Source organism: Stegostoma tigrinum, chromosome 9 (genome assembly GCF_030684315.1).
Source record: "Stegostoma tigrinum isolate sSteTig4 chromosome 9, sSteTig4.hap1, whole genome shotgun sequence".
NCBI classification, from domain to species: Eukaryota; Metazoa; Chordata; class Chondrichthyes; order Orectolobiformes; family Stegostomatidae; genus Stegostoma; species Stegostoma tigrinum.
Genome location: NC_081362.1, coordinates 10,782,650 through 10,801,441, shown reverse-complemented (window position 1 = coordinate 10,801,441; position 18,792 = coordinate 10,782,650). Strand labels below are relative to the sequence as shown.

The 18,792-nt window shown below is 37.4% G+C and overlaps 2 protein-coding genes across 2 annotated transcripts in view; one reads left to right on the top strand and one right to left on the bottom strand.

Moving 5' to 3' along the window:
- crls1 (cardiolipin synthase 1) overlaps window positions 1–18,792 on the top strand; it is a 50,926-nt gene that overhangs the window by 8,210 nt on the left and 23,924 nt on the right. The window lies entirely within an intron of this gene.
- Window positions 6,553–17,921, bottom strand: LOC125455076 (leucine-rich repeat neuronal protein 4-like). Its single transcript, XM_048536615.2, has 5 exons — window positions 17,806–17,921; window positions 15,474–16,227; window positions 13,966–14,170; window positions 9,377–9,514; window positions 6,553–7,837 (listed from the first exon to the last, which is right to left on the bottom strand). The coding sequence occupies exons 2-5, from the start codon at window positions 16,201–16,203 to the stop codon at window positions 6,553–6,555; spliced, it is 2,358 nt and encodes a 785-aa protein (XP_048392572.2). The 5' UTR covers window positions 16,204–16,227; window positions 17,806–17,921.

Sequence of the window (18,792 nt, the reverse complement as noted above, 5' to 3'; positions counted from 1 at the left end):
CCTCCTCTACATTGGGGAAACCAAGCAGAGGCTTGGGGACTGCTTTGCGGAACATCTACGCTCGGTTCGCTCTAAACAACAGCACCTCCCAGTCGCGAACCATTTCAACTCCCCCTCCCATTCCGCAGACAAAATGCCCATCCTGGGCTGCCTGCAGTGCCACAACGATGCCACCCGAAGGTTGTAGGAACAGCACCTCCTATTTCACTTGGGAACCCTGCAGCCCAATGGTTCAATGTGGACTTCACAAGCTTCAAAATCTTCCCTTCCCCTACTCCATCCCAGAAACAGCCCAGCTTATCCTTGCCACCCTAACCTGAACCTCCTCCCACCTATCCCCTGCCCACCTCAAGCTCCAACCCCATCTTCTACCTCCTAGCCTCATCTTGCCCCCTTGACCTGTCCGTCCTCCCTGGACTGACCCCTCTCCTCCCTAACTCACCACCTACACTCACCTTTTCTGGCTCCATCCCCACTTCTTTGACCTGTCTGTCTCCTCTCCACCTATCTTTTCCTGTATCCATCTTCTATCCTCCTCCCCACAACACCCCCCCCCCCCAATTTATTTCAGAACCCCATTTCTCTCCCCCATTTCTGAAGAAGGGTCTTGGCCTGAAATATCAGCTTTCCTGCTCGTTTGATGCTGCTTGGCTGGTTGTGTTCATCCAGCTCTACACCTTGTTATGTCCTTCACCTCTTTGCATTATCCTGATGACACAACCTCCCATCTAGTTTTGAGTGCATGCAAACTTGGAAATGTTGCATTTGGTTCCCATCTTAACACTGCCTCCTTTTTTAAAGTAGTGGGATTAAATTTGCAACCTTCAAATCTACAGACAACATTCAAGAACCTGCAGTTTGAAAGATGACCACCAATGCATCTACTATCTCTACAGCCAGCTCTTTCAATACTCTGGTAATAGATTCAATCCCAGTAATTTCTCCAGTGCTACATTTTCACCTCAGTGTTAATTTACCTGCTACTATTTTGGAGCTCTAATTTATTAGTGGAGTGTGCGTGCATTTATGGCTCAACTGTAACTGCCCTGGTGAAGATGATGGTGAGCTATGTTGTTGCAGTCCTTGGATTGAATGCCGAAGGTGGTGGATGGGGTGCCTATCAAATGAGCTGTTTTTTTTCTCAATGATGCCATTCCTCTTGTTAGAGCTGCACTCCTCCAAGTAAGTGGAGAGGATCAGACTTTTGACTTGTGCCTTGTCGATGTGGGACAGGCTTTTGGGGGGGGGGGATAGGAGATGAATAACCACCTGTTCTTATATTTGTATGATTGCTCAAGTTTCGATCTCTGGTCAATGATTTTGGTAGTGGAGATTCAGCAATGGCATAGCATGTCAAGTGAGACTCTGATTTTTTTTTGTCTTCCTTTTGTGAAGATCAGTACATGTTAATTTAGCTTCTCTGCCATTTCCCTTTTCCCATTATAAAAAGCCTGTTAGCAGCCTGTAATTAATCCACTTTTGACTTTGTAAATCTTTTCCTTTTCTCGTACCAGTAGAAGTTTTGTTTTTGTTTTGTTCTTATTTGCGTTCATATTCTGTAATTCAGAAGGTTAATTTAATCACCAAGCTTATTCAGCATGCCTGTACTAATATCCTGTAGGAAAAAAACCATCAAATAACATAATTTATTTTTGTATTTCGTAAATGGATTTCTTACACTTTTAATTCCGATCAAATTGCGTCTGCCACAGGTGATGATCAGTAGGTAGCTAGTATTTCACTGTGTGGAATGTTTCTTCATATACATCTGAAGCTTAAAATAACAAGTTCGGTTTTTCCATTGTTTACATTGGTATGTAACATGATCATGTATATCGAATTTTCAGCTGTTCATATTTCATTTCACTGGAACCTTAGTTATGATATGGAAACTTAAAAAAACTTTAATCAATTATTAAGTTTTATTTTTAAAAATAACATTAGATGAATCATTTACGTATATAAAATACAAGCTTGTAATTTGCTGCTCAACCGTGATGTGCAACCTGTAAAAACTCAGCTTAAGATGAAAATTTCCATTCTTGTCTGTAGCTAAAATGGGAGAACACAAACAGTGATAGGTCAGTTTTGAATTTCAGCAAGCTTACAACTTAGAACAAGCGTATTGGGAGGTAGTACGATTCCTCTGTTTATTCTAGAAGTGAGGTTTCAGGTCTTTGGAACAAGCTGGGGTAATTCACTACTTTCCACTCTGTAATGTCATTATGTAATAATCATTATGTGTGATGGGTACTCTAAAAATTGAACGTCGATAATTATCTACTGCCTGTAAAAGGGGTATTTTGGAATTCAAAAAGTGCATGTGTATGTTAAATTCGTAGGCCTGTTTTCACCCAAAATGCATTTTTCACCATTGGATCTGTGGGCATGCTCTATTCTTGACACATTATCAGTGAATTTAGTACCAGGATTTGTAACTTTGCCTCTAAGGCTGTGATGTTTTGTTGAATATCATTTTGATTGGTATGTTTAAATTGTTCTTCGTGACTGACGAATGCAAGTAACTTATTTCATAAAAGTGCATTCATATAGTGCCTTTCACGATCTCAGGACATGTTTGTACTGTATTTTGGGAAGTGTAGCAACTCACTCATTGTTTTACAAACAATAAAATTTAAATGACAAGTAAATCTTTTTATTTATATTGGTTGAGAGCTATATATTGGTTAGGTTGCTGGAAGGCTGTTAACCACTCCTCATCAAAATGGGGATAATCTTGCCTCCAGCTGAGAGGGCTGTTGGGACCTTTGTTTTTAATACAACATCCAAAAGACAATAGTTTGAAAAAGTCATTTAAAATCAATAGTCTGAGCAATAGCTGAAGTAGCAGATTATATTGTTCAACCTAAATCAGTGATTGATGGACCTTTGTACACAAGGATTCCAATCAATATCTTTGGAAAAGTATTGCTTTTCAGAAATTCTTTGTCTCACTCCCCAATGATCTGTGATTGAATTACATCTTCAAGCATGATGGATGTGCTGAATTTAAAGTAGACGTTGTTTCCATGAAGCAGCCAGAAGTCACACAATATAATAAAATGTGCGGCTGGATGAACACAGCAGGCCAAGCAGCATCTCAGGAGCATAAAAGCTGACGTTTCGGGCCTAGACCCTTCTTCAGAGAGGGGGATGGGGTGAGGGTTCTGGAGTAAATAGGGAGAGAAGGGGAGGCGGAACGAAGATGGAGAGAAAAGAAGATAGGTGGAGAGGAGAGTATAGGTGGGGAGGTAGGGAGGGGATAGGTCAGTCCAGGGAAGACGGACAGGTCAGTCCAGGGAAGACAGACAGGTCAAGGAGGTGGGATGAGGTTAGTAGGTAGGAGATGGAGGTGTGGCTTGGGGTGGGAGGAAGGGATGGGTGAGAGGAAGAACAGGTTAGGGAGGCAGAGACAGGTTGGACTGGTTTTGGGATGCAGTGGGTGGAGGGGAAGACCGGATTCTCCAGCATCTGCAGTTCCCATTATCACAGAAGTCACACAATGTTTCCTTAACTAGTTTTCTGAAATGACCCAAGCATTTAACTTCTTCATACCTTGATAGCCTGGTTAGTGAAGTTGTGCAATAATCACCACTTGGCATTATTAATGTTACTGTAAATCATGGACGCAGTGCTAGGATGCTGAGTTAATGTCATAAAACATTTTTTTAAAAATGTAGCAATGTTTTTGGCTCTTGTAGAGGAGGATGGAATTTAACAAGTGAAAACATACATGCATGCTTTGTTCTGTGTTTATATATAAAACCAATCACCTTCAAGGTCTGATGTTGTTTCTGGAGACCTCAACTTATGAATTATGTAATTCATGTGATTATGAATACAAGCATCTTGAAAATAAAATGCTGTCTATTCATTCATTTTCGGAATGAATCTGGACCAAAACTTGGGTGTCTGTTTTTTTTTAAAGTGTCTGCTATCATGCAGTTTCATGCTTTTAAGTGTGAACTTTTGGTTTTTAATTTTCCATTGGGCTAATTTTAAGTGCTTTTTATTTTTGCTTTCTGTTTGGCCGGTAATGAATGAGAGATGTTTTATTCATTTCAGCTATAGAATACTTGAACTGTTCTCTGCTTTGGAAGGGTTTAAAGAATCCTAAGTTTGAGTAAACAATTTGGTATTCCATGGAGCAGATAATTAAAAGAAAACAAAGAACTCCAGACCCTGGAAATCTGAAGAAGGGTCAATGGACTCCAAATGTTAACTCTGCTTTCTCTCCTTAAATGCTGCCAGATCTGCTCAGTTTCTCGAGTGATTTCAGTTTTTGTTCGTAAAAATAGTGGTTTGCAATAAGTAATAGTTTTTAGTTTTTTATTATTGATGCCACCACATCATGATGACCATCAACACTGGAATCAAAGGGACAGAAATCATTCCAGTGATAATGCATGTACATATTAAGAATGTTAAACTGAGCTTGCAAAATTGATTGCTGTCTCTTGTCATCGTCCCTGAGCATACCATAAGCATGTGCTGAATGGCTGAAACATGTAATGTGTCCAATATTTTAGTATATGGCTATGACTGTAAAGTTTGTTTTTAAACTAGAATGCGAACACACTTTAAAGAAGAACACTTGGATACAGTTAATTTGCAATCCTTTTTGAAAAGAAGATCTCACATCCTGAGATGAGACACCATTCGTGGGAAGTTTGCCTTTGTTTAAATTTGATAAGTATCTGTTCGAATTTATGTAAGCAGTTTCCTATTCACAGTTTGCATCACAATTTATTAATGCACTTGGGAAGAATGCAATTAATACTTTGTTATACATGTGAAGGAATCTTCTGTCTTCAAACCTTCTCCCAGCCTGTTAGGATTTGAAATAGTGTGTTGTTATCCAGGCTACTGGTCAGATGTTGTGAATCCCATGTCTGATATCACGCAGCAAATTACAAAATAAAGGTTTCTTCAAACTGCCCAAACAGCATTCTGCAGTCCTAGTCTAAGACCCACTTGCTGTGACATTAATATGACCCCTTCTACTCGATTAAGAGACCTGGTGTCCGGAAGGAGGGAAACCACTGAAAGCTACCCTGCTGCCTTGCCTCTGCCTGTACCTCTTCTCACCACTCGCCCTGCCTGGAACAAGTTAGAAGAATTGAAAAAAAGCAGCATGTTATTTAAAAAGAGATTCCAGAACTCTGAGCTACAGAGGGATCTCTGCATCCTGATACATGAATCACACAAAAATTAATTTGCAAATAAAGCAAATAATTCAGAAAATAAATTGAGCATTGTCATTTACTACAGAAGGAATGGCGCAAAAATAGGAACATTTTGGTACAGTTGTTTAGGGTATTGATGAACCAGCATCTGAAGTACAATGTACGGTTTCAGTGCTGTTATTAGAGAGAAATCGGTAGGAACAGTTTGGAGAAGATGCACTTGCCTGATTCCTGGAATGAAAAGGTTTTCTTCTGAGATAGGCATGGATGGGCCACCAGACAATGAAAGGCGACCTTATTGAAATGTTCAATATCTGAATAAACTCAACAGTCTGATTGCTGAAAGGATGTTTCTCCTCGTGGACGAGCCTGGAGTTAGGTGTGTAGTTTAAAATTAAGGGGTATCCCATTCTAAAATGGAGATAGACAGAGCATCATTGGACTTTGGCATTGTCTTCCCCAGAGAGCAGTGCAGACTGTATTACTGAATACTTTGTGTATTTGAGTTAGCCTTGTTTGCCAAAGGTGTCAGAGTATTGTGGACTGACAGGAAGCAGAGTTGAGGCCACAATCCGACCAACCATGATCTTATCATAGATTACACCTAATCGTAATTGTATCCTCACGTCTGTGTTTGTGCCCCATGTCCTGTCCTGACTCGCATTTGGCCTGGTGTCCTTTCGCAGTACTGTGCCTGTCCCCTGTTAACCCTTTTGGCGAAGCTGCTGTGGGCTCAGATTCGCTGGCAGCACCAGGTGGGTGGGACATCTTGCTGTAGGGATCCTGAATTCTAAAGAAGGCCCATTGTTGGTCATTTAAGTGTCTGCCGGGCATGTCTCCTCTTGGATACTCTGATTATGTAGTTGTCTGCTTCCAACAACAGGCATCTCAAAATTCAAATTCAATTTGAATCTCAAATTGTAGTAAGTGACAAGTTAAAATGACAAGTGAAAAATGAAACTTTGAACTTGCCAACTCCTGTATTACTGTGCAGAATATTTTAAGTTGGTTTCCACATTGGTTAGTTTTTAGCACAGTTTACGGTATTTTCATATATTAATTAGGAAATAAGTGTGGAGTGGGACAAAACTCTTTGAAGAAGATGGAATAATAAAAGATTCCATTATCTTAGGAAACAGAAGACGTGTGTTTTAATCTTAGAAAATGCACATTTATTTAAATGATTCCTTGAAATCAATGAATCTTGTACACTTTTTGAAGGTCTTTTTGAAAATTGCTTGACTGCTTGAATGACAACTGAACTTGATGAGATGTAAACAATACCGAAATATTCGTCAAAGTTGTGTTTTTCCACATTTAGGCATCTATTTCTAAAAGGAATAGTGTTTTGTTTTAAATTTTGGCATCAAGGAATCTCTTCAGAGTCTGCACTTATTATGCCAAATGTTCTTGGATCTGCCATCTCCAAGTGGTTGTCAAATGCGGGATTTTGCAAAGCTAAAGGATTCAAACTCATTTGAGATAAATCTGTTAATCGTACCTTTTGACAAATTCTCCATAGGCAAATTGATAATATAATCACCAGTATGAAGAGAATGGCAATAATTGCAGTGGAAGCTATATAAAATATGTTATTGTAGTTTGGCTTAGTCTTGAAAATATAACAAGGGCCCTTTGAAGGCCAGATACTGCTTGCAGAGCTGGATCCTGCTTTATTCACAGCCACCACACAAGTGTGGTATGTGCTATCTGAAGTAAGATCATGTAAAGTATATCTTCGATATGTAGGATTAATGATGTCTGTCTTGTACAAGTGTCTGTTGTCATCTGATTGATAAATAATATAGTAATGCAGGACTGTAGAACTGGGGGCACACCAGTAGATTTCTGCTGAATTGTCTGAAATCTTAATCACCTTCTGTATCTTCACTGGATCTGGTGGGATATCTGGCCCAGATATGCCAGGACAGCTGCAGCCTGTTAAATGTCGTAAGTCATGGCATGGTACCTGCCAGTGTCTGCATGGATCATAATTGCAGTCACCAGCGTGAACGGGCCTTGCAGTCTCCTCCTCTTTCAGGGACTCTGAATTATTGTCTTCAACTATTAAAAATATGGGTCCCCTTTTAATGGCTGGAGAGATTGAGGGGAATTTTGGTGATGCTGAAGCCACTGATAGTGTTGTTGCATGATGTTTGGCTCCTGTTTGATCTGTTGTGGTGGATGAGTCATGCTTGGTCATATGGGGAAAATGCTTGTTAGAGGTTGCATAATGTTTGATCCCAGTTTGATCTCTGGCAGTAGTTGACCATGTTGGAAATTTCACCCCTGATTTACTTTTAGCTGAGTTTTGATCATTTTGCCCGGTGCTTGCTTCAGTTTGTAATGTACCTGGATTTGAATTCGAATGCCAGCCATGGAAAGCGTATGCATTCAAGAGGATAGTACTGTTTGGAGATGGTGTGCTAATACTAAATTGGATTGGTAACTTGCTGCTTGGTATTGTGTCGACGTTGCCTGAAGAATAGTGGAATCCTGCTATTGTTTGTTCCGGGGGCTGAGTTTGCCCAGTACTTGCTTTAACCTGCAGTTCTTGTGTCTGGTTTCCATTAATATTGCACTCGTATATGAGATCAGTCAATAAAATATCTGTCTGTGCGCCATTCTTGAGACATGTGGTATCATTTGCCCTGTTAAATATGGAGGGATAAAGTTTAAAAAATCAAAAAATGATTTTAATAATGAGCTTCATAATTTGATTTAACATTAAAAAACAACATTCTTGTCAAGAATATTGAATTTGTGAAGAATATTGATGCCATCAGATAATAGAAACTAATGTACTCCAGCCAATGTCCATTACTCTTGAAGAATAGCTCTGAAGTAATTTACTGTACAAATTTTTTGTTGGCAATTTTTTCTTTAGAGCTAGAGCTTAAACCACTCATATGTTGTCTTGGCCTTGTATCACTCGGAATGTTCTGCTCGCAGAATTGTTATTGCATAGAAAGAGGACATTCAGCCCGTCCTGACTATGCTTGCTCTCCAGGCATTTTGGCTTTGTGCCAATCTCCTGTCTTTCCCTCATAACCCTGAACATTGTGCAGTGCTGGATTTATGAAAAATCTGTAGGGTTGGTCATTGGTATGCTGCATTGAGGCCCATGAGGGAAAGCATGGAATGTGACTACATAAACATTTTACAAACTTAATATTGAGGTCTACTAAAATTTGAACAGCAATGTTGTTTTAAAAATGTTCTAAATCGGTGCAATGGAGCACAGTAATACTGAGAGACACATGTCAAAGATGATTAAAATGAGTGCTCTTCACAGCTGTTACATTTGCATGTGTTGTTGATCTTGTGAATTTAAAAAAAAGTTCTGTCATTTCATGTTTATAGATGGCAAAATTCTGAATGGAAACAGCATTAAAACTGTAGCTGCAATGTTTAAAACCTTTTAGAGATTGTTAGTTGATACATACTAATGGAAAATATCTTTTGGGTTGCATAGTAGAATGTTTGTATTGCTTAAGTCTTCAGCCATAGGAATTACTCCATTTGTCTAGTTTTGTGCGTAATCTTTTTCCATATTTGCATCTTAATTTTGCCTCAAGATTTTTAAAAATAAGTTAGTCAGTGTAAATGTACACGATGGACTTGATATTACTTGTTAGAATTATTCACTGCAGTCCTGTTGTTGTGTTAAGTTGAAATAAAAATCTCTAATTATGAGCATTTAAAACAGCGAGCACAAATTTGTTAAAGGCAAGTCAGGTATGTTAAAAGTAATTACCTGAAAAAAAAGCAAACAGATATCTTGTTGCCCACGCTTTATCACCTTGGAATTATATTCAGAATTGTAGAGTAGAATCAGTTTGGCTTTTGTTGGTCGTTGTTTAGGCCAGATGCCTATTTTTCATTCAGAGATAGTGGTTTTAATAATCCATTATATACACTGTACTCTTATAATATTCAAGGCTATCTTTATGGTTATCGCTGTTTGTTAAGGGATTAAATGTTAAACTGGTGCAGTTGCTGTGGTTCAAACAACACAACGAGCAGTGTCTCCCTAAAACTCTTCTTTGTCCAAAGCCTGGAATTTACATTTAAAATTCTATTTGTGTGGTTTTCCCCACGTCTCATCATTATACCCAGTGGACTGTCTTGCTTTGAGTTTTGGAAATGAAGTTGATGCTGTTTCTGGTGAAGCTAAAAAGAACTCTTACCTGTTCAGTAGTACCTTATCTGGTTCAGTCATCAGCCAGGTGAGTTCACAGCTACAAACTAGGGGATTGTCAGAGAGGATTACTCTGACGGTTGAATTAGTGAAGAAGTTCCAGGGTCTGAATTCAGTCAGGTTACAGCTGGAAAGGGAGAAGGAAACACGTCCTCACTTTTTTTTCGTGTTTTACCTCGACTGTCAAAAGTTCTGACTGTACAAATTATTCTATGTTGTCAACTTATTGGAACAGATGTAATATAATTGAGGAATGTAGGACAAATTAAAAAAAAATCTTTCGAGGGGTATGAGGATCATTGGCATTTGTTGCTCATTTCTAAATTCCTCTTGAACTAATTGGGCTGCCAGAGCCATTTCAGAGGGCACTTTACTGTTTACAAGTCCAGTGACATGAATCTAGAGGCCCAGGCTAATGCTATGGGAATGTGCGCTTGAGTTGCAGCTGGTAGAATTCACTTCACCAAACAAAAACTACCTGACTGTTAGGAGCAGACAGTTATACATTTCTAGCCTCTTGAAGACTTTCTCCTAAAGTAAGAGAGTGCACTTCCACAGTAGCAAGAGCATAGAAATTGATTTTATGGACAGGTACTGCTTCAAGTTGTCATCATTGTTCACAAGTCAAGTTAAAGTAGTCCAGCTTAACTATGTATAAATATTTCCTGAATATATTCTTCAGACAGTGATAATAGCAACATGGTTATATGGTGTTTCGATAATGAGTGAATAAGGTAGTGTCTGAATGAGAAAACGTTCCCCATTATTTGCAAACATGATGCTCCATTTTAAAAATCTGAATTTATAATATGAATAGAAAATGGTGCTATTTCAAAATTAAACATGTTGTGAAGAAATGATATACAATTGTTTTTGCTTTGGGTCACTATTCTAAAATGTTAGCCAGGAATGTAAAACCAGTTGGTCATATGGAAAGTCAAGACTGGATAATTCATAATAGAAAATAAGGAAATAGCAGGTGAATTGAACTGACTGTGAATCGAATTTTTACATTGGTCTTCACTGTAGAGGATACAAGTAATAGCCCAGAAGCAGAGCTGCAATCAGGTACTGGGAGTAGGGAGCAATTCGAGGGGAAATAAGTGAATTGTTGAAGCTGTGGGCTGACAAGTTTCTATGTCTTGATGCACGTCATCCTCAGAGTCTTCAGAGGAATGACTAGAAGGATAATTGCATCAGCTTTAATCTTTTAGAACCTTTTTGACTTGAAAGTATTCCAATTAGATTAAAAGGTAACAAATGTTACTTCATTGTTCGGAAAGGGATGGAGACAGAAAGTCAGGAACCTCAGCCCAGTTAGCTTAACCTCTGTCATTAGGAAGCTGCAAGAAGCTATTAAAAATAAGTTATAACAGGGCACTTGGATATGTTCAAAGCAATCAGGCAGCATCATCATGGTTTTGTAAAAGGGAAATCATGTTTCATCAAGCTAACCCAGTTCTTTGAGGAGGTAACGTGCTGTAGACAGAAGGGAGCTGGTAGATCTATTGTAATTAGATTTCCAGAAGGCATTTGGTAAGGTGCCATATCTGAGATTCTGTGAAAGAGAAAAGCTCTTGGCATAGGTGGTAACATTTTGGCATGGATGAAAAGGTTGACATGCTGAAAGGGTGCAGAGAATCTGTATAAGTGGGTCGTATTCAGGTTGGTGAGATGTAAAGAGTGGTGTGCCACAGAGATGAAAGCTGTTTACAATTTGTATAAATTGGTAGAGGGACAAAGGAGTAGAAGGTATCATGCCCCCATTTGCTTATGACACTAACACAAGTAGGAATGTAAGTTGTAAAGAGCCTACAAAAATATGAGCAGCCAGAAGGCAGAGATGTACCCAATGGAGTACAAAATGAGGGATTGTCTTACGAAGAGATGTTGGACAAATTTGGCTTATATCTCTTGGTGTTTAGAAGATTAAGAGCCAACTTGACTGAAACCTAAAAGGTCTTGACAGGGTAGATGTGGAAAAGATCCTTCCAGTTGAACTCAAGGTCATTTTTTAAAAACAGGAATTGCCCATTTAAAACAAAGACGGTGATTTCTTTTCCTGAAAAGTTGATGGAAGCAGTGCCCTTGAATATTTTTAAGGCAGAGGTAGAAACATTCTTGATGAGCGAGTAATGAAAGGTTATCAGAAATAGAAGGTGGAACGGTTTTGAGGTCATAATCAGATCAGCCATGATCTTACTGATGGATACAGCTTGCTTGAGGGGCTGAATGACCTACTCTTGCTCCTAAGGTCACATGTAAGGCTTGCTTCAGTGAATACAAATCATTTTAAAATTTTAATTGTTATATTTGGCTTTGAGAAAAATGCATTTTCTTGACAACAGCTTTAAATATTGCATTAATGAGTAGAAATTTCCAAGTAATCCTAAGTAAAAATTAGGCAGGTTGGGAATAGAACTCAGTAAATCTGGATATTTAGCAGCATAGTTGTTTGTTGGGTTCATTATCCAGATATCAGGGCTAATGATCAAGAGATTGAGAATTCCTACTCTGCTACTGGAGTTAGCAAATTGAATTCAGTTTAAAAACCCTAGAAATGAAATACTTGAGGCTGTATAAAATGCCAAGAGGGGTCCCAACCCGAAACGTCAGCTTTCCTGCTCCTCTGATTCTGCCTGGCCTGCTGTGTTCCTCCAGTTCCACACTGTGTTATCTCTGACTTCAGCGTTGGCAGTCCTTACTATCTCCATGAAACTGTTGGTTGTTTTTAATAAAACTGAACTGATGCATTAGTACACTGCCGCAAACTTGATGACCTCACATATCTATGCAAGGCTTTAGTTCTCTTAACGTGGTTGACTCTTAACTGCCCTTTGTAGTAGCTGAGAAAACCGAGTGGTTCTATCTAAACTATCTGGACCAATTAGAGTTGGATAATAAATGACGACGTTATCATGGACCATCTGGCCCCCCTCTATCCCCACAACTGGGTAAATTATAAGAAAGAACTTGGTACAATCCCTTCTAATAGTTTGGCTTAATGTTTGGAGCAAAAATGGTTTGTACATTGAAAGTATCGATTGCTTAGACTTCTTGTATTTTACAAAAATCTCTTTGAAGAACCATGACAGCTTTACAAAGCTAAACCAGTTTTACAGCTGCTAGGGTATCATGAACCTGCAAGCAAAATTCATGGAAATATTTACCCAGGTTATTCCAAAAATGATAACTAGCTATCCAGTGTGAACAGTTTTTGCTGAAAGGTGATCTCTTGTCTCACAGACTGAACTGTCAAAACTTATGTGGCTGCTAAATATTTACATGTATAAAGATATTTTTATGGTTAAAGTGTATTTTTGAAATTAAAAAAAGTTGTAGGATATCTAGATCTAACTGTGAATGATATTTTTGTTTTACATTGCAGTATTTCATGGATGCTATAATCACAGTGACCTTTCTGCCCATTTAGTAAGGAGGCATGTTTTTAACTGCTTATTCGGTATTTACAGACCCCTGCCATCGGTAAACTCTTTACACATGAACAACATGTACTGTACTGTCTGCATTGTGTGTGTTTCTTTCTTCAGTTGTTTCTAAATTTATGACACAGATTGTTCTTTGTTTGTTCCAGTGCTGGCTAAATTTGTCTCGTTTTGGGTAGCTCTGTTATTGTGCCTTTCATATACATTTAACCAGCACAGTCGTTGTTGACAGATACTTGTTTTCAGTTACTGGATAATTTCAGTCACGCAAAAAAAAAAGTTTAATTGAATCTGAATGATGGGTTTTTTTTTCTTGTGCATTCTTACAAACAAAAGGCAATGAATTTGAGGATGAAAATGTTATGCTTCTGTAACATCTTTTACAAATTCAGTGCTACCCAAAGTGCTTTACAGCCAATTAAGTGTTTTTGAATATAGTCCCTATTGAATTGTAGGAAACCTAACAGTTTAATTTGTGCACAGAAATCTCACACATACAGCTCAGTGATCACGTCATTAGTTTTGTTGATTTTTATTTGAGTAATAATTCTTTTGTTCTTCAAAATTAGTGCTATGCAAATATTTTATGTCCACATGTGAGAGAAGATAACCTATGTTTTCAATGCCTCAGCTGCATTTACCTAACCCTAGCACTTAGTGCAGGAATCTTGGTCTAGGTGATCTCAACAGAGAGGTGTATGTATGTTGTATAATATTGCATACAGTTTATTTTTATTAGTTCATTGATGTCAGTATGTCATTAGTAAAGACGAATGATGACCCTGCAAAACTGCTGTATTTAAAGTGGGAAAGATACTTATCAATGCATGTTAGATTAAATCCTATTCACATACATAATGATTGCAGAGAATGATGACTATATGTTTCCCACTGCTGATGTGACCAGATTAAAGTCATGATTTAAGATAGCATGCAAGAAACATTTGGACTTATCGATGCAATTTTAAAAATGCATATTTACCAGTACAGTAAATATTTCAAATGACAACATTGAATGTATTTTAGTATATTGTATAAAAAATGTCAACAAAAGATCAGATATTACTATGGCAAAAGTTCAAACATTTGCTATTGTGAAATATTTTGTAAAATAGTGATGTTGAATGGTTACCTTTTCAGGGAAAGAAACTCTAGATGAATGAGGAATTCAAACATACTACTTGTCATAAAATGTAGTTGGGAATTTCTTTCCAAATTCACATACACAAGGTTTGGTGTATTGGCAAACAGATCTGCAGGCAGAGACTGAAGAAAGGGCATCTGCCTCATCCAAAGGAACTGGAGATTGTTTAATCCCTCAAAGCACTGTGGATCATCTACAGATTGTAAATAAACAGTTAGATAGCATATTGTTCTGCAGACATCTTTTGTATGTGAGTTACTAACATTCAGAACTGTAGTTCATGTATGTAAATTATGGCAGTAATTAAAGCTCCATCAGTAATGAGGATCTTGTCTTAAAATTGTCTTTTATGCAGATTAATTTGAAAATGGTTAAATGATACTGAAGAGAGCAATATTGTTTTTATAGGCTCCTATTGCTAACAGCTGTTAGCAACAGCTGACCAGCACGAGTGTAGATTTTAAGGCTACTAACAACAGATGCAGTAGTACACTTTTTAAAATGTTTAATTGCTGATCTTTCACTTCTCTGACGACTTTATAAATCTTGTCCAGATGCAGTTGATCTGGCTCTGTTTTTTGTCATAATGAAAATTGGTGCAAGCAACCCTTAGGTTCTGACCAGAGAAAGTTATTATAAAAGGTGTGGAAGTGAGCTTTACCATTTAAGGAACTTGTATTGGAAAAATGATAAACTTGTACATAAAACTTTAATATACAGGAATATCTGTGGTCATTTAGATGTGAAAAACACTAGTCTCAATTTTCAATCTACAGTTACTTTATTGTTTATGATTAATCAAAAATTGGGAGATTATGAAGCCTCTTTGTAATCTTTCAAGCTTCTCATACAGTAGAAAAACATATTTGGCATGTGCCTAATGTAGTGATTTAAAATTAAATAATTTAAAAATCTTTTTGTGTGGAATTTCGTTTTTAATACAATAATCTAACCAGTTATATCCCTAAAGTATTGTTTGAAATGACTTTAACAATGACATAGACACTTTTCTTTCTATCCCAATTTATTTCTGTAGTCATTGACTACCATCTCAACAACTTCAGTGGTAATTTAGTCGTTTATCAATTAACAAGCATGTTTCTGTACTTAACTAATTTGGTACTTTTTAAGAATTAATATCTGTTTTATGTATAAGCTGGGTGGTTTCGATAAAGTTAAGCCTGCACTTATACAATAAACTATACCATTGTAACATCTGTCAGTGACTACACAAATACTAGATCACACTTCTGGTAACTTTGTTTGGTAACCCTTGGCTTCTTTTTAATGAAACTGTTTGGGCAATGCCAATTTACCCCACAAAACTAAGTCTCAAAGATATTAATCAACATGTTTGTATTATTTTAATTATGTTCCTTGAAGTTCGGGACCTTCTTATGTGAAGTTTAAATGCTCTCTTTTTGCAATGACCAAGGACCTAGTACATTTTTTGTAATTTAAAATAAATTCTGAATGGCACACAGAGTGGTACTTACAGGTTTTGAATAAGTTTGCACTCAGGTCAAGTATTTTGAGATTTTCCATTCCAGAGGCAAATACTTTGTAAATGCATACTTCCAAAGAAGTCATGGACAGGTTTAAGCTATGAAGCTTCGGGAAATGAGAGAATTCATATGGTTTGAGCTGTTGCAAAGGGTTCCCTTCAAGTTTTAGCATGATGAGATTAGGCATTTGAAATTTCCATTGTAACTTTGTCAAGTTATTGTAGCTTAGATCCAGAGATGCAAGTTGTGTGAGCACTTCCTCTGAAGGCACAATTTCTGAGATTTTGTTGTGACTTAAATGTAGCATTTCTAAGTTTTGAAGACCTGTAAACTCTGAAAACCTAATCTGCCGGATGAAATTCTTGCTCAAATCCAGAAGTTCAAGACCTGCAGGTAGACAGGATGGGACAGTTTTGATTTGATTGCCGGCTGTGATTAGATACCTTAATGTTGCTATGCTGAGGGATCCACAAGGCAGACCATCGTACGTCAGATTGTTGCCCGACAGGTTCAGTATTTTCAGGGCACTGAAATTTTCGAAGGCATTGATTGGTATATCGCTGATGTTCTCATTTGACAGTTGGAGCTGAGTGTCATTTTGAGAGTACATTTCCAGCTGGTAAATTGGAAAATGATTTGGTTGGTTAACCGGTATGCCATTAATTCTTGGAAGTAACATCACCACCTCCAATAGTAGGAAGAAAAGAGCCACCACTTTCATTTTTTCTTCGAAAAAGTACAGGTCCTGAAACAGATCACAATTAAACTTTGAGGTGGGCTGATATTCCTTGCAATTCTATCTTTAAATCTAAACAGATTTTGAACTTGTTTCATTCTTAGCATCGGTGTACTGTTCTGTCCAAATTTATATTTTAATAAATGAAGTACATTTGCAGTTTCTACAATATTTAGCATGAACCCTCCAAAATGGTTTGCACATCACTAATAGACATTGGACAATTTGTGTTGCAGGATGAACTTGAAGTTGTAATACTAGCCCGGCTGATATTTATTATTATTTGGCAGCAGATTGCCTATTAAAAATTTCGTACTATTGTGCTAACTTGTTATGAAGCCGATATTGTCTTCTTCAGGACATGGTTCACTTCTCCAGAAGTCATTGTAGGCTTTGTGTCATGGAAAATGATTTGGCTGATTAACCAGTATGCCATTAATTCTCAGGAGTAACACCATCACCAGGAATAGTAGGAAGAGAAGAGGCATTACAAGTGTTAGGGAATTCTGAGACTACTGCAGTTTTACGACAGTCATACATATGTCCCTTATCACTATGAAATGATCCCACCCTTGCTGCCTTTTTCTTCAAATAAGATCATTCAGTTAAATTTGCAACATTTTGCAGTCTGCCTGTACCAATGTGAGCGAGGTTGAAATCAGAATATTTTGAACACTGCACAATGACTGAGTATTTTATTTATGAAGTTGGAAAGAACTCTCATCACAAGAATACTTTTGGACTATCCCAAAGTTTGAAGTAGCTTTACAGTGCATTACAGAATCGAGCACCATGCTCTGAACAATAGTACAGCCTAAGAACTTAAATAGTAAAGATTGGGCTTTTGATCTTTTTTTGTGCTAGGTTGCAATAAACTTCCAGTTAAGAGTGTATGCAATCAATTGGATTATTGGTTGACTTTAACTCAAGACACTGACAATTTGCACGCCTTTTAAAATGCACAACGTAGCTCATTTATTTTATGCACGTGTTTCTAACCTTACAAGATCGCCATCTAGCTTTTAAAATGGTGCAAGCAGCATTTAGGTCTGGTATTGATTTGCAGAGAAGCGAATTGCTGTGCTGCACCCAAGCCAGCCAGTTGTCTGTAGCTATAAGTACTGGCTCACCTTAATTTCAAAAGTCTTGTAGAAGTAAAATGTAAAATGTGTACATCAAAAACAGTTTACCGATTATCATTATTTTGTTATGGTTCGCAGAGTATGAATTGAATTCTTTCTTCAGATAAATAATTCAACAGTCAGAAAAACTGCTTTAATATTTCTCTCTAAACCCAAGTTGAATAGTACCTGTTTAACTTAAACTGTGTTCAGTTATTAAAATGCATCTGGATTAAACTAAATTTGCACGTGCAACGGAGATTACGTATGATTCCCTCAAATCTGAAACCATTCACAATCGGGAGTAATATCTTAATTTTTTTCTTAATCTATGATCTAAATCTTTACAGAAGAGGCCTCAATAACAGCAAAATAGTACATTTAGTCATTAGAATGTTCTTTAGTTTCTACTAACAATTGTTACATAGATGAACCATTTTAAACATGCATTAACTGTTGCACTTACCAAAACTGACTAGAGCACTGAATATTTGGGTATTTTCAGCACGTTGCGCTTAGACTGCAATGTTGTTGTCCCAGTTTTACAGGCTGGATGATTGAGATGATTTTTAACCCCTACTGTTTGCTGTAAAAGCACTTCTATACAATGTCAAAGAGTATCTGGAGGATGTGCACAAGAAGTGCATGTAATAGTAAGTCAGTATCGACTCTGGACACGTACTTTACGTCTTTTGTCTGATTGCTTTGTTTCTTTTCTTGAACACATGCATTCCTCCAGCAGAGCTCTTGGAATGTAACCTGCTTTTCATAATTGAAAGTCTAGGATAAGTGAGGGCTAGCAGACTATAATTATCTGGAAAGATTGTTCGTTATCTTCAGGCGTAATAATGGCTCTGGTCTTAATGAGAAAAAGGAACAGTTGAGCAAATGGCTGTGAAATAGATTACTGAAGCTGCTCTTAAGAAGATGAGGAAGACTGGAACTTCTACAGTTCTCTTTTTTTTCATAAAATGATATGACTGGTGTCTGTAATTGGTTAGGAAAGAGGATATTTTAACGTCAGCATTATGATCAGTTGTGATTTGTGAAGACAGCGGGTTTCTGAATCTATATTCCATACAAGTCTTGATGAGTGGACTGATGAAGTCATTGATAATTAATAAACATATTTAAAAAGTGCTTTACAGGCCAGTGTTGCCATTACTGATTTTTGTCTTTGTACTTAGCAAATAGGTCTTGAAGTTTTATGTTTTGAATCTGAACTGTTTATGGGAAGAAGTTTTAAAAACAAAAGTAGCCCGAAGTGCCGTAAATGTAACATTATTGAAGATTTAGAAAGAATCTTGTGACTGCTATGCTGTAATTTTGTGGAACAGATGACACTTCCACCCATCCTATCTGTTATTTTGTGGAATGTTTGCAGTTGATTAAAGATCCAACTATCAGTCATAACCTCCTGCCATGTGCCCTGTTGACACCCCATAATTTATTG